Raw genomic sequence first — 17810 nt, 5'->3', positions numbered from 1 at the left:
GAATTCTGCACTCTGCAGGCTACAACACTGCATGATATATGAACTTGAAAAGCAAGAAATAACATTTGTTACTCTTAATTGTATTTACTCTTGAAACAGAGCATTTACTGTGACCCTGCAGAAATATATATAGCATGTGTGTGTATATATATTTATATATTGAACTCTTTAAATTAGCCACTAGATAGAACCTTTTGGTTTGGTTTCTTTTGAATTTCGCGCAAAGCTACACGAAGGCTATCTGCGCTAGCCGTACCTAATTAGCAGTGTAAGACTAGAGGGAAGGCAGTTAGTTATTACTGCCCACCGCCAATTTTTTCACCAACGAATAGTGGGATTGACCGTAACATTATAACGCCTCCATTGCTGAAAGAGCGAGCATGTTTGGTGTGACGAGGAGAACAACAATGAAGGAATATTTTCAGATGGGATCAAATAATGAAACAACTACTTGTTTGTTCTCTCCTACTTCCGATTTCTCGATTTTTGTGTATTATAAGACCACTCAGAAATACATTTGAAGCACAATGGGGCTTTGGGGACAACTTCTCTTTTGATCTGCCAAGTTAGGGGCCATCCAAAAATAACAGAAGTGAAAAACATTGATTGTTTTTTTGGGGGCAAAGCCATACAATAGGCTATCTATCTATAGGCGATTTAGGGATGACTAAACACTATTAAAATTAATGTGTCATAAACTAAACTGCCTCGTATTACAGCTTATGAATATATGTAAATTTACTCACACAGTTTACATTATAGTATAGGTGTCAGCATTTAATCATAAGTTCTAGAAAAACATGATTTGCTCAATTTTGTAAGTTGCGTGAAAGAATTTTCTACTTTCCATATCAATACAACTTGTTTACCTGAGCTCAATGAGTTTTCTGGGATGTTGGTTATGTGTGGAAATGGAGAAGTTGGAAATCCTGGTTTCCCTTTTACATTAATTTTGTTTATCTGATGGCATGATATATTGGGAAGTTATAATAAATATATATTTATTTCTAAAGAAAGCTTTGAAAGTTAGATTTGCTAACCGATATTGTAGTCAGAGGTGCAACGATATTAATCTGATGAAGTTTTCTGTTTCTAATCCACAACCAGAGATTAACCAATCTTAAAACACAATTGAACAGTTTAGATGTTATTATGGCAGCCATCTATTTATTGTCAGATATACAAGACAGTTTAGTGCAAAAATTATTATCTTATTTACTGATTATTTAGTTTTCATAATAAATGTGTTAAAGGGTATTTAAAAGGGATAGTTGTGACAAATTTTGTTAAGTAACATGGTAAGAGTCATACATTGTGTAAATACATTTGATGTTACATTACTCAAACCTTCTGTATCTTTCTAATTGCCTTAAGTGAATATTATTATATCATAGAATATTGTGGTCTGTAGAAAGTTCTAGGCTTCAATTTGGCAAAGCATATATATGTGACCCAGTGAACACACAGGAGGTTAATTCAGAAAACAAGTTAAGTTAGTGAAAGTGAAGTTAGACTGCCAGATTGTTAATTTAACCACAATGGGTTTTGTTTTGTTTTCTGCAAAGCTACATGAGGGCTACCTGTGCTAGCCTTCCCTAATTTAGTAGTGTAAAACTAGAGGGTAGAAAACTTGTCATCACCACCAACCACCAACTCTTTTACCAACAAATAGTGGGATTGACCATCACATTATAATACCATCACAGCTGAACGGGCAAGCATGTTTGGTGTGACGGGGATTTGAAGCTACGACTTTCAGATTATGAGTCGAGTGCCTTAACCACCTGGCCATGCTGAGCCACCATAATGGGTGATATATAAAATTGGTATCACAGTTTGACAGTGGTAAATAATAATTAATCTTGTCAAATGGTGTCCTAAAGTAATTGAACCTTTCTGTGTTGACTTTGATTAAAAACGAAAAAAAAAAAAAGATAATTATTTGAAGTTCTGGATACAATTGTGGTAACCCACAGAATAATGTATGTTAATTTATTGGAGATTTTATAGTAAGAAACAAAGTAAACAAAAATTATTCTTGTCAGTTGGGTTCTAAAGCAAGTAGGAAACACAGTAAACAAAAATTTCTCTTGTCAAGTAGGTTATAAAGTAATTGAACCAGCCTGCCTGGAAATTTGACAAGTAAAAATAATTATTTAGAACTGTGATACAGCTTTAGATATAACTGCGATTTTCTATGAAGAGTTTTGTACATATGTTTGATATGTTTTGAATATATTATTTTAAAATAAATGGATTGTATGCTGTCTGTGTATTTGTTCAAATTTATTACCACCAAGTCACAGACATCTAATAAAATAACTTGCTCTCCCCATTAAAATAAAACTTATCAATAAAATAATTTAATTTTTATTTATCTAGTATTTGTGTCAATTTCCCTAATATCTTTGTTAAGTCATAAATATTTCCTCTTCATGTTACAACTCTTAGCAAATCTCTCGTTTTTGTGCTTTAGTAACTTGTTCATTTTAAATGTACCTTATAATACCTCAGCAACAAAACTGTAATTAGGAAAGAAAGAAAAATGAGTTTTTAAAAGTTAGGGCGTTCAATTTACTGATATAAAATCATACATTTTATTCTCTAGTAAAATGCATGTTTAAAACATATAAAGTAATACAAACCTAACTGGAAATTATTGCAACAGCTTTGTTTAACATAAAAGCACATCACAAAAGGCTTTGGACTACTAACTAACCTGCTGATAAGACTTAAGATAAAAATTATGAATTAGCAGATAGTTTATATTATTCAAAAGATGCAAATATATGCTTCTCTTTTTCTCAGATATCTTCAAAGACAAAGTTACATAATGGGATATCTGTACTATACCCTCCACTGGTATCAAAATCCAACTTTGAGCATTATAAGCCCTTAGACTCATTTACTGATTTTCTGAGTGGCTCACTCAGAAGTGCTCCATTTCAAAACTGAAGCATGAAAACAAGTAATAATTTATGATAATAATATATATCCAAATTATTTGAAACAATAAAGAATAAATCTGAATATAAATTAAGCAAGATTATTTGTTACAGAAGGTGACATCGTTTTAGCTTTAGTGTTTTGCAGTAAGATGAAACTGAGATAATATATCACTGTTCCTTCTTAACTTGTAATTTTAATTCACGGTTGATCTGTTCAGAAAAAAATACTTGTTTTGTTTTTTAAGATTTTTAAGCATCTGTAATTTGAAAGCATAAATTATTGAGTTACATGGCTTTGAAGAAGAAAAATAAAACTTTTAAAAATGTTTAGCAAAATGTTTAGCCAATATGTATAGTCTTACAATTTAGTAGACTGCAACTATAAGAAGTCTTGATTTACCACTTAAATAGATAAGATGCTACATTTACAGATATATAATACACAAGAGAAGATTTAAGATTCAATATGCTTATATTTATTAGGTTACATGCAACAGTACACACACTTTTATATTTAACAGGTTTTACCAGGAATCTTTTTGGCATCATTTATCACGCCATATTTTTATAAGCTGATAGTATGTTTTTATTTGTTTGAAAAAGTCAATGTCTGCTTATCAACTCCTTACACACTTTCAAGTATCTGTTCGTTTTTATATTAAGAAACAAACTATTTATAGCCTTCTTCAAAAAACATGTGACTTGAGTTGATTACACATGTTTAATACCTATTTAACCTGAACCCAAGGACTTGAATGATGAAGTAAGTTTTTACAAAGTGCATTATTATAATTAATATACTAAACTTAAAAACACATTAATAAATAAACAAACAAGGCTTTATATCAAAAGGTTCTTATAAGTGCCTCTCAAGAATATATTCAGATATGACTTGATTTTAATTACTGTTGGAAGTATGATCTCATAAAATGCTTATGAAATTTGATTAAAATACAGTGATAAACGTTTTTCTCTTGTGCCTGTAATAATTTCTTCTGAATCAAGAAAACATATACCTGATAACCCCTTTACTAGTTATAAATATATACAATCCCATTAATAGCGAAGTTTTATTTTAATGTAAAAAAACATGATCTAATAATTTTAAAAAGGATTTACACCAGGAATAATTTAAACACAAACATTTTCATTGCAAAATTAAACTACAGAGAACAAAATGAAAATTCTGTATTTACAACATTAAGGAATGGAAAATACATTTAAAATTAAATGTTTTTTAAGTTGTAACATTCATGTTTACTTAACAGATTGTTTTCCAACTTACTTTTTAATAATGATAGATTTTACCAAACCAACAATAGTTCAATTATCTAGGTTATTTTATGTGTGAAGTACTACCTGATACACACTGAAACATGTTAAATACTTACAAGAATGTAAAATCTCACTGAAACATGTTAAATACTTACAAGAATGTAAAATCTGAGTAAAACTCTGATATTCAAAAAAATTAAGCAGACTCTAGTTGGACATAAAAAATGTTATACTGAAGTAACTGCCTGTAAGAATAAATTACACTTGATATTGTTTACTATCTAACAAAACATAAAAAAAATTATCTTTGTTTCCTTATTTTTATACTTGTATTTTCTACTTTTAAGCAATGAAAAGTATTGTAATGTTCTATGTGTCATCTAGAACACTAACATGACAATAATAATATGAAATTATATTCCTAAATCATTTGAATTTGGATGTAGATATTACATCAGAATATTAGAAAAAAGAATAAAAATGCTCCACGAAAAAACTGTTTCCACCACAGATATATTTATTAAAATATACACATACCTCATAGCGAAATGTCACTAAATTTTATTGGTTATAAATGTTTAAGAAAAAAAAAAAAGACATTTTCTTATACTTTAATGACCACTGGTATTATAATAAAGTAACAGTTTAAAAAGGTTGCAGTAAGTTACAAGTAGTGATGCAAGTACAAAGAGAGAAATATATACACATACACACATCTTTAGGTACATAGTGGCTGTAAATGTATTTATTTCTACATATTGTATTTAGTGTTAACATTTATTTACAAAAGAATTCTTTCACACATTCAAGTTATACAAACTTGTAAAGTTTAAAAAATATACATGTGCTTAATTTGGCATTTTTGTTGTAATTAAGCCTCGAGAAGATATAATGATAAATTCGTATAGGAATTCTGGAAAATCATAATTAAACTTTGGATGGGCTGTGTATTTTTTAAATTTAACTACACATATTATAGATGATTAAGAATGTTGTTTGTAGTATATATAATAAGTGCAATCTAGTATGACAAAGTTAGGATAGCATGCGAGGGATGAGGCACCATAATCTTTTATAAATAAAACTCCATATGAAAATGTACTTAATGATCAAGTAGTATTGTAAGATATGCATTTAAAGCAGTAACTCAGAAGTACTTAATATAAATCTTGCCATAGATTTCAATATACATTTTGAACTTATGGTATTTCTGAAAAAAAAAAAAAAGTAAGTAGTAATAAAGAAACTTTTACTTAATTACAGCAAGAACTGCACAGATATGTTAACTTTTGTAAACACCACAAGAACTATTGAAAAATACAATAATACTTTCCACATTGGCTCCACAAAACATTTAAGATATTTTTTTGTGTGTAGCCACAACAATATTTAAAGGATCTCTTTTCAGATATTAAATTCAGGTAATGAAAACAATTAATAACAATCAACAATCTCTTTCTGGTTTTGTGAAGAAAAACTTTGGGTACAGTCTAATCCATATACATAAGAATTCCACAAAAATAATACAAACACACACACACATTTTACTTCAAAATTTGTAACAGGTAATACTTTTTTTTGGTTTCTTTTATCAAATCATCAGTTTTTTGTTATGTTTTGTTGAAGCTATACGTTCATGAGCTGGCATTTAAGTAATAATAGCTTACATAAAGTTTTACTTTCTATAAGAACTTAGTGTGTTTGAAGAAATTTTTTTAAATGTAAAATTAAATCACATGATGAAAAATGTATTGTGTGATCACAAACTTTATAAACATAATATTTCAAACAATTTTTAGTTATTTTTGGTTAGCAGTGAAAGAGTTACAGATTTGAATCCATTTTTACACTTGTGATAAAGGTATATAACAAGCCTTCTGCAACATTTAATATTTGTGACCTTGATTTAAAAAATTTAGACTAGTTGTTGAGGCTAATACAGTATTACAACATACCAACCAAAAAAAAGGCATGGTACTTTAGTTATTAAGTATGCAAAATATGAAACTAAATTTGTGTCATAAATTATATTATTCAGTGCAGTAATATCATTTAAATCAACAATGTTTGTGGAAAGTAGTTTTTAATACTATAACCAGGTGTAAGCTGATGGCTCACTTTACTTGTAACTTTACTGAAGTTTATATTAAAAGTATGTTATGAAGAATGCCTTTCATTTTGATATATGAAATGACCCCAAAAATGAAACCAACAAAAAGGCATGACAAATAAAGGACAGGTAAACAAAACTACAGTACAAACTAAAAAGTATGAACAGTAAAATTTACAGTAGTAAGAGAGTCATCTTTAAAAGGAGAAACATGTGCAATGGGAAGAATCACATTCTGTTTACACATCTCACCTATAGAAATTAAGAGTGGAGATACGGGTGTTGAAACCCACAATATCCCATGTCTAAAACTATCATATGGAATCAAATGTGGTGAGCTAACTGCTATTAATGAAATAAGAATGCAAGAAAGGAGAATAAAAAAAAAGGATCATTGAGGTTGGTAAGTAAAGTTTTTTAACTGAAGTTAACATTCCAACTCCCATAACAGACACGTATGGATATGAACAGTATAAAATAAACCTAAAGTTTGTTGGTATGTTTGTACAGTTTCATTTTTAATTACTTCACCTTTTTTTTTGTTTCATTAGCAGAAACTACCTTCTTACAAATAGTTGCAAACAGTGAATGGTACTTTTAGATATGGAGTGTTGGGCCCTACTTTCACAGATACTTCTGACACTATGGCACATTTTTCCTTTACTCATTCTAAGTTGTAATTCATTACTGTCATGCTTAGCACCCTATACAATCAACATAGTTTAATTATTATTAATTAATGCTGAATTATTTTCAATAACTTGATACTAATTACTAATTCATATTCAGTAATTAAGAAACATTAGTAATTTATTAACAATTAAACTTAGATAATTACAATGATTAATATATAATTGCAACAATTTTACTGTAACAATTAAGCTCGTACGTTAGTTTTACGGGCCAGTTCTTAATTCATAACTTTATGTGTTTAGCCTAGATTTCTGCAGTTTTTAATAATATTAACCAAGGTGAAGAGATGTTCACCTGTTTGTTCATCACTAAGTTATGCTTTCTTTCCCTCAGATGTTAAAATTAACATATATGCTATTTTATCTATATAAAAATATATATATAAATATGTATGTATGTGTGTGTGTCCATGCATTTATACATACTTATATACTCATACAAGTATTTTTGTTCTTCTTTTATCCAATTTACTGTTTTGTATTAAGTCTTTTTTTTGTTTTAATGAGATGCAAAGGCATTTTGCAAAAACATTCAGCAATAATCTTTCATAACTTAAAGTTTATACCAACCTCTCTCTCTCTCTCTATATATATATATATATATACATATATATATACACACATTTTAACAATGAGAGTAATTAATGTAACCATTAGAAACAGTTCTGTAGTTATCCTTTTATAAATAATTCTTTATCTCGCAAATAAATAAATAATGTGATACATGAAGAGAATGGAATCACTGTTAGTTTCAGACATCCATACATAGAATACAACACAGTAGTTGAATACTGAAGATATTGTGCACATGATGAGCCAAGTTGTGCTTCTTGCCCCTTGGGTCTGCAAAATATAAAATATTCATTAAGTGACTTAATTTGTCACTCATTCTACAGATATTACACAAAGTCTTAATAGAAAGTTCAGGCAAATAGCACCTTCAACAGCAAAGATTCAGTACAAATGACACTTTGAAACCTTCTAAAGCTGTAAGCATATAAAAAGGGAGGAAAACAAAATACACAAACATTAGACGTATGATGAAAATAAAACCTGCTCAAAATAGAACGTATAATTCTTGTTATTATTATCATTATTATTCTCTTGCAATTCTACAACAAAAACAGCTTGGTATATTGTATCCAAACCTTTTGTATAATACTGAAGGGGATAATACAAAGATTGTAGAGGTATTGAAAAACTAATTTATTTCTCTTATATTTTACATAAGCTGAAAAAACATCATAATTCTAGTTTAAATGATGTTATGATTACTCCTTGAATTTAGTTTTCTCACCAATACCTGGTGTTTATTTAAAACATTTATGTACAGGGTGAAACAGGAATTACCAGCCAGTAATGGATGAACATTAGATGACTGAAAAATGTAGATATTCAGCACTTTGTACACTATATAATTGGTGTTTTTAGGAAACCAACTCTTATATTATGTATGATAGAGTAATATGAAAAACAGTACATGTAATATTAAATTTTACTTTACATATTTGTAGAATAATTACTTTAAAAGACACAAAGGTTTATTTAATCTGTGAAATATACGTTTTATTCAAAAAGGCTACTTTTCTGCTGATGAAAGTTTATACGTATTTAGAGAGATGTGTCTTACTCCAAATACATATTAGCCCATTATTATGCATTATGCATAGCAAATTTATTTACACACAAACTATTAATGCTGACTATATTTTCAAACAAATCTCCAACTGTAGTTTAATATTTTGCATCTTAAACCAATGCAATCAAATAGTCAATAGTTACAGTAAATCATCATGAACCATATCAATTAGTTAATAAGCTATGTTTATAATCATAACAATGTCTGAAGTTAGTTATCAGCTAGGCATAAAAAAGATCTTGCAAAAAAAAGTTAAATAAAAAATTTGAAATTTAAAAACCTTCAAATAGGAATTAGATACTGTAAACATTATTTACCCAAACTATAAATCTCTATTTTGACTCCACTGAATATAATTCTAGATAACATCAAGGAGATAAAATAATAATTGTGAGAACTAGAAGAAATGTCACAATACAGTCATCTGTTTGTGCTAGTAATTACTAATCATAGTATTCATACATAATTGAAAAAATGTATAAAATGTGAACATTTATTTAAAAAAAAGGATTTTTCTGGAAAGTACTACATGGAAAAGTATTCCGATTGTACTGATATAAACTGCAATGTTTTTATATATTAAAAGTGATATCCTTTATTAAAAATTGACAGATTTATTTTAAAAACTCTATTTTTTTAGTAATATATTTACAATTTACACAATTGGACCCTTATGTAAAGTCCTAATGAAAACTGTTCTCATTGTGAGGAGAGTATTTTTATTTAAAATTGTGTCCTGTGAAAAAGAAATGGGTGTTGCACATACCATAGTTATTTTTCTAATTGCCTTAATGTTTAATACCTAAAGTGTGAAAGTTTTTCATGGATTTTTGTTTGTGGTGACATTTCATGGATGGCACCACACTATTTATTATTTTGGTCACATACCTAGATACAGTCATACATGCATGCTATGTCCATTACAGTAAGATTACACAGCAGTCTAGAGTGATTTTTATCATTAATTTTTTTATTGTTTAAACTTACAGCATCATAACCAAAAAAAATTTATGTTCTAAAAAAGAAATTAATTCTAAAACAAGTTCAACAGTTTATTTTTATGAATGCTCATGATAATTAAAATAATGCCATTGCCCACCTCAGTTTTTACAGCATTCTGAAACAAAAATAAAGTTTAAAAAAATTAATGAGAAGGAATATAAAAAAAAGATATGTAAATGCATTATGTTTAAAATAGTCAGGGTTGTTCTGATGATACCAGGTTACCTCTGACTGTACCATCAGATTTTCAAACATTTAATTCTTTAAACATGAGCTAGGTAAATTTGACTGATCACACTTGACCTCTTTGTGTTTGTTTAAAGTCTTTATTGATGAAATACTTCAAACTCAATATAGTGCTTATATCTTCACAAAATTTGTCAGTCTTTCACAAACAAAAATAATGTTTTTTGGTGAAGTATTTTAATAAAATAGAGATTTGTCTATTAATATATTAAGTATTTGTTTTAAATACTCCTATGCAAAGCAATTTTCATATTAAGATTAAAATACTTTTACTCGTCTTCAAATTCTCAAATTTCTTTTGTGTTATCCCTAAAACCTTTTATTTAAACTGTTATTTTCTCTACCTTAACTTAAACCAAGATCATTGAATTTACTAACCTTGTAACCACCAAATATAAATTAAATCTAAATCACCCTTTTTTCTTTCTAGAATAACTTTAAATTGTAACATGAAATTAAATTAATAATAGTACACATCTGTTTATAATTAAATTTTATTATTCTAATGTCCTTTGAACTGCATCTCACTACTATCCATGCCATTATAAATTGTGAATCACTCGGGGCAATCACAGCTCACTTTATGCTATCATAATTCATTACCCACATGCTGCTTGTGTGTTTGCCTTGTGAAACATTTTTTATCATATTATTATTATTTATTTTACCTAATCTAATCTTAACTAACCTTTTTTTTTGTCATTGATTGTCAAGAAAATTTAAGCCTACTTTTTAATACTTATGGTATTAATGCAATAAATAATTTTTTTTTCAATTAAATTATGCATCAAAAAACATAATTTAAAAAGTACACAATTTAACCTACCTCTCACAATTTGTCTGGCAAGAACTCTTTCAAATTCATCCAAGCTAGTTATTAAGTTTCTCACTGGAATATTGCTTGTACTCTAAGTGAAACTGAATATTAACTGTTCATAAAATAGTGTTATGCAGTATGTCATTTGGTGTATGAAAACCTTGTCTTTCTATCAGTTATATATATATATATATATATATAAAATTAAACATAAGAGAGAACTATGAACATATCCTGAAAGAGAGTATGTGACAGAAGGGTTAGGGTTTGATTTTTTACTGATTGCTCTGTAGCAAAACAAAATTGAAAACTACAAAAATTATGATTTGTCTGAGCAGTTATGATTCTATCATGAGTAATTCACATTTTATGTTTTACTCTTTCAAAGGGTGGTGGGAAAAAACAGAGAAGACAAGATGCTTAGAGAAAATATGTCATACTAGGGGAAATTTAGGTTTTTGAAAATATTTTATTGTTGAATAAGGAACTTATATCTTATATATTATTAAAGTATAGATTATTAACTAAGATTTTATATATACTAATTGGTTTCACATAAACAGAAAGTAGTTAAATAAAATTTTGAATGTAAGACACTAAAACTTTCTATCATGAGTAGTAAAGAAGATCCAGGTAGAAAGAGTTAAGAAATGTGTCAGTCAAAAATAGTCACATACTATGGAATGTGTTACAAATAATGATTAATAAACGAATTTCAATATCCTACTTACCTATTTTCTGTAGCTTGGAGCCACTAATCTGGGCACAGATGACATCTGAATTCTTGGTCCCTACAAAGAATGTATGGTATTATGTTACTCCTTTAAGTTTTATTCAGTATAAAATAACCTATTGGATTTCAGGATTCTTATAGGTTTATCAGTAGATTAATATTTTCTATTAAAGATTCAACTAATCTTTCCTTCTTTGAATTTAAGTTAAAGACCCAATTATATAAATATTTCTTGCTAAATGTAATGAAACAAACAAAAACCTTACTTTTGGTTTTTATGTTATAACCATACAGCTTCATTCACAGTTCAAGAATTAACTATAGTTCTAATTCTATTCATTAAATTCACAATATTTACAACTGCTCAATGTTTCAAACAGCTTCCTATAAGAAAGTAGTCAGGATGTCATGTGATCCATAAACACCATTTTTGAATGTTTTCTTAAAAATAAAAGTAGAGGTTAGTAAATTTTTGGAAGATGTTATCATTAGTTTCCAATTAATTATGACTCTTTTTAATCCAATTATATTTAACCTTAATTACACCTATTTTTAAATTACATTCCATTTGACACAGCATTTAACAGATCATTGTATAGCTTAAAATGATGTCGATATTTAAGGTTTTGATCACAACTTTAAAATAAGAGGAGGATTTACAACAGTTGTAGCTGTATTCAAGACGCAAGTGACTTCTAAGGATCTTATAGATAAAGTTGTCCAATGTCACTCTCAAGTAACAAGCTTGCTCACCAGATCTGGAGGAGCAACAGATTTTCCTATAATTACATCTTCGCTGGGAATTTGACTTGTGTACGATAATGATGACTGGTAGCTCCCCCTGGAAGAGTTTCTACTCCCTACTGAACTCATTCCACTGTCTACAGATGATACTGAAGTACTTTTCTTTTTATTTTCAGGTAATGTTGGTGCATAAGTAAATGCTCGATACGTTGGTTTCAATGTGTTCATTACAGGCTAATAAAAAATTTGAACCATTACTATGTAATACATATTGCTTTATAAATCAAACGTCTACATATCAGCTAATAACATTTGTACTTACAGCATATAGAAGTGCAAAAGAGTTTCATAACCAGAAAAAATGATATAACTGAGAAGCCCTGACTCATAAATTTTATTCTTTTAAGCAATAAGTTAGCAGTCATATCCTGGTTCATATCAAGGACTGACATTATACAATGAAAACAGCAATCAGGAATTTGGGAAAAAATACACTTATTGTTGTACTTAAGAAAAGGTACTTTTGAATCGATGGTAAAGTCACAAGATACTACAAGTTTATCACAATAATAATACCAACTTCTTACCATATCTGGTTCCACTCTTTCTCTAGCTTTTTTCTTTCTTACCACTACTATCACAATAACTATTATGATTAATATGACCACTACTCCTCCAATCACACCAGCAATAATTGCAGCATTACTTTCTCTGGCTTTCTCAACCTCTGGTAAATACATGCAATGAAACAGAAGTTTTAATTACCAAACACTAAAAAAACGTTAATTCATAAAGTTCTACAACACTATTTATCAGGTTAACAGTAAAAAACAAAATATGCACATCTCATAGAAATAATTTCTTAAAGTGCAAATAATGACCTTCTTGGAATAGTTTAATTTCTCTTATAAAGTTGTGAGTACTGAAGACAGATCTTTCAGGACATAAATATTAAAAAATGCAGTAAAAATGAATACAGTTTTATATTTTAGAGTGATTGGCTTATGGAATGAGTTACCTTTGGATGTTGTAAAGTGAGATTGAGAGAAAACTTGATAACTATATGAATAATAAGGGCTGACTTTAATGTTTTAATTATTTATTTAATAGTTTTAGTTTAGAGAACGGGACAGAATGAGCTAATATGTTTCTTGATGTTCCTAAACATTATGTTATGTTAAGACTGATTGTTTGTACAATGTATACACGAACACAATTTTTTGACAATAAACCCTGACATTTTGCAAACTTACCTGGTGATAAAGTTGCAGGACGAGGCGTGGCAAAACTTAGTGAATCTATCTCAATTTCTATCACTTGGTTGTTCAAATCCTTCAAGGGAAACTCCCCATTTGATATCATTGTTGTTATGGTCTCCATAATGGATGTAATATCAACTTGATTAGGATCCAAGTCAAAGGAGACCTCAACCGATCCTTGTTACAGAAAAGAAATATGTGAATGTTTATTTTCAATTAAACAATAAAATTATATAAAGCATGAAAATCCAAGCTATATTTATTCACATATAGTACTAGTTATAATATGAAGCATAAATAATTAAATTCTTAATAAATAAATTATTTGTTCCATTGCTTTGGATAAGGCCAGACATATGTTTACTATTTTCTACCTTATTACTACACTTGTTTTTATAAGCTATGATAAATAACAGTAATATCACAAACCAAGAGCAACACATGATATACTGGTCAAAAATAAATTCAACCTACCAGGTTGTGCATCCAAGTTACGTATAGCAGATGGTGCAATATTTAGTAATTTTGCTAGCTGTTCCTTCAATTTTTTAAGAAATTCACTTTTTCTATCACCAACTAGAAGCTTGTAGTCTCCATTAATTTTGAAGCTTACTCGTTGGGCTTTTGAGACTACAGAAATATAAAATAATACTATTTAGTTTATGAAATCTATTAGCTTGACAAAATTATTTTAGTACATGTTTTTTTCAGATGTCCTAGTGATTCATACAAAAAAACACACACTAAATTTGAGTTAAATTTGTTTTGCTTGAGGTGTCATACAATTAAGGGAACCAAATTAACTTCTTCTGTGCTTATTTTAATGATGAAGAGTTTACTGCCTTTAGTATTTTGGAAAGGAGTTTTCACCTGAACCCAAAAGTACCTTAGATTGTGGAGTTTTGGTACATGTATTACTAAAATTGTTATTGCTATTATGCTAATTGTTGTTATACTGAATCAAGTATCATACACTTGAATTTAAAAAACTTCTTAAATATATATATACATATATTTATAAGTTTATTAATACTTTTTCTTATTAATGTCTATGTGTCACCAGTAAAAGCATCATTATTGTTCATTATACAATTTTTAAAAAAATATTTTAATCTTAAAATTATCAATTCGTTTTTATCATATTCACTTTCAGTGCAGTCCATATACTTCATGATATTGAGTAATTTTGTACTTTTGTCTGCTACAGCATTCAGTGTTAAGAACTAATAAAACATGGATGAAATAACTAATTTTTCTACACAAAATACACTGGATATCCCAAAAGTAGTTAATAAATATATTTTGCAATATCGATAGTAGTGCCGAATTAATGCATAGGTCACTTAGGCATAAGCTTAGGGTTATGCTGACCACCAAAGTAAAAAATCATGACTTGTAAAGCTTGAAAAATAGAGAAAGGAATGAGTTATTATTATTGCTATTATAGGTTTTTTTTTCTGTTTGAGTCATAAGTTAATAGAGAATAATCGAAAAAGTCACGTATTCACAAATAATTTGGAACATAGATAGTTTAAATAAATGAGTTTATATAAAGTGAAAGTTTACCAGGGGGGAAAAGTGTTAGGACTTTCAGTTTCAGGAGTCACTGTTGATTTGTAGTTGCTACCATTTACCTTGAACACCCTATTCATCATAAAAATGCATTATAAAATTAGTCATTACAGAAAGCAAGAGAACAAACTTATATAAACATAAATACATGCATATAACTTTAAAAATGTAGCAAATATACAAATTAATTTTTTTATGTAATTTGCTTTTTAAATTTAACTTACATTTAGCCTAAATACATTTCCTATAACTCTTTATTACAAATATGTATGATAACTTTTTAGAAGCCAATATTCTATTTCCATAACTACAGATGAATAATTATCTAAGTAACTCATAACATTTTAACAAATCTGTTTAGAGAACTTAAGCTGAAAACTAATAGAAACTTTTCCACATTTTTGGTTGAAAAGACTAAATTAATCAATAACTCCTTGTTTATGTGATTCTTTGTTAGAAATTACTAAAATAATATCTTTGTCTAAGGAGTCAACATTTCTTAGTCAAAATTTAGTAGAATATTCAATAAATATACTTCTTTCGAGATAATACTATAAAAATTGGAAAAACTATGTACATATACACACACATGTATAAAAGAACAAAATAAGCTAAAAAAAATTATTTAAAGACACTGCATAAATGAAAAGGATCCCCAGTATACAGACTATACCATGGGATATACAGTCATGTGAAAAAGTTAGGACACCCTATGAAAGCCTATGTATTTGTGTAACATTTTTGGATATATAGATATTTAATCTCAATTTCAACAATACTGAGAGATTATAGGAACATAACTAAACAATTAAAACTGAAGAAAAGACTTTTTAAGATCTGCTGTAAATGTAATTCTACAAAAATGCATATTCTAACAGAGGAAAAGGTTAGGACACCCTACCCCCTAATAGCTAGTGTTACCCCCTTTGGCTGAAATAACTGCAGTGAAATGCTTCTTGTAGCTATCTACCAGTCTCTGACATCAGTCTAAAGAAAGTTTGCCCCACTCCTCAATGCAGAATTCTTTCAGCTGTGAGATGTTTGAGGGGTTTCTTGCATGTACACTTCAAGTCACCCCACAGCATCTCAATGGGATTAAGATCCGGGCTTTGACTTGGCCGTTCCAGGACTCTCCATTTCTTAGTTTTCAGTCCTTGGTATGTTTTGGGTAGTTGTTGTGTTGCAGGGTCAAGTTCCGCTTCAGCTTTAATTTTCATACAGATGGTCTCACATGATCCTCAAGCACCCTCTGATACACTGTAGAATTCATGGTGGATTCTATGATTGTGAGCTGTCCAGGTCCTGCTGCAGCAAAGCAGCCCCAAACCATAACACTTCCACCTCCATGCTTCACAGTTGGTATGAGGTTCTTTTCCTGGAATGCTGTATTTGGTTTACGCCAAACATGTCCTCTGTTCTGGTGTCCAAATAATTCAATTTTGGACTCATCTGTCCAAAGAACATTATTCCAGAAATCCTAGTCTTTGTCTACATTTTCTCTGGCAAACATCAGTCTGGCCTTGATGTTTCTCTTAGAGAGCAAAGGTTTCCTCCTTGCACATCTTCCATGCAAGTTAAAATTGTGCAGTATCTTTCTGATTGTAGAAGCATGCATTTTCACATCAACAGAAGCCAGAGCCTGCTGTAGGTCCTGTGATGACACGTTAGGGTGTTTGAAGACCTATTTTACCATCTTGTGGTCTGCTCTCAGGGTGAACTTGTTTGAATGACCAGACCTGGACATGTTGGCAGTTGTTTTGAAAGCCCTCCACTTGTTGACTATTTTCCAGACAGTGGTATGGCTGATTTCAAAATCTTTTGGGATCTTTATACATCTCTTATCAGACTCATAAGCTGTTACAATTTTCTTTCTGAAGGCCTCAGACAGCTCTTTTGCTCTCACCATGGTGCTCACTCTCACTTCAACAGTCAGGAGCACACCAAACTAAATGTCTGAGGTTTAAATAGGGCAAGCCTCATTCAAAATGCTGAGTAACAATCTTCTAATCATGTGCACCTGGTGTGATACACCTGTGTGTGAGTTGGGCCATTTTAAGTGGGAATAAATGTGGGGGTGTCCTAACTTTTTCCTCAGTTAGAATATGCATTTTTGTAGAATTACATTTACAGAAGATCTTGAAAAGTATTTTCTTCACTTTTAATTGTTTAGTTATATTCCTATAATCTCTCAATATTGTTAAAATTGAGATTAAGTACCTATATATCCAAAAATGTTACAAAAATACATAGGCTTTCATAGGGTGTCCTAACTTTTTCACATGACTGTAAAATGTGCCCTGAGTTTTGGAGGTGACTGTAGAAGTAGAACACTCATTTCATTGCGTGAGAATGGCAGAGGGAGGTTAAGACAGACAGATGGTGTATCCCCACTGCAATGTGACTCCTACTTTCACAGTCACCTCCAAAACTCAGGGCATATTTTATATTCCACATTAAAAACTGAACCCTGGGGATCCTTTTAATTTATACAGTTTTAAATTTACTTTTGTTTTTCGTTTAAGCTTGTTTTCTCTACTTAAATGTAATTTATCACAAGTTTGTACTTGCTTTTTGCTAACACAGTCCCATTTTTGACAGAGTTTTTCTTGACTTTTGTAAGTGTTAATTTCTCTCTCTCTCTCTCTCTCTCTATATATATATATATATGTGTGTGTGTGTGTGTGTGTGTGTGTGTTACTTTATTTCATGTATAACAAATGCTATGCAACTTAAAAATAACCACAGACAGTACAATTTATAAGTAACTGCTTCT

General features: G+C 29.4%; 1 protein-coding gene across 1 annotated transcript in view; it reads right to left on the bottom strand.

Annotated features, from left to right (window-relative positions):
* Positions 1 to 3421: 3421 nt before the first annotated feature.
* Positions 3422 to 17810, bottom strand: part of LOC143232447 (uncharacterized) — a 29657-nt gene continuing 15268 nt past the window's right edge. The window contains exons 8-15 of the mRNA XM_076467915.1: positions 15032 to 15109; positions 14305 to 14420; positions 13940 to 14095; positions 13460 to 13642; positions 12794 to 12933; positions 12216 to 12440; positions 11461 to 11520; positions 3422 to 7868 (exon numbers count right to left, since the gene is read on the bottom strand). Coding sequence (XP_076324030.1) covers positions 11461 to 11520; positions 12216 to 12440; positions 12794 to 12933; positions 13460 to 13642; positions 13940 to 14095; positions 14305 to 14420; positions 15032 to 15109 — 958 coding nt within the window. The 3' untranslated portion in view covers positions 3422 to 7868. The remainder of the gene's footprint in view (positions 7869 to 11460; positions 11521 to 12215; positions 12441 to 12793; positions 12934 to 13459; positions 13643 to 13939; positions 14096 to 14304; positions 14421 to 15031; positions 15110 to 17810) is intronic.

Source organism: Tachypleus tridentatus, chromosome 1 (genome assembly GCF_004210375.1).
Source record: "Tachypleus tridentatus isolate NWPU-2018 chromosome 1, ASM421037v1, whole genome shotgun sequence".
NCBI classification, from domain to species: domain Eukaryota; kingdom Metazoa; phylum Arthropoda; class Merostomata; order Xiphosura; family Limulidae; genus Tachypleus; species Tachypleus tridentatus.
Note: the sequence above shows the minus strand (reverse complement) of the source record. Positions and strands in the feature narration are given on the sequence as shown.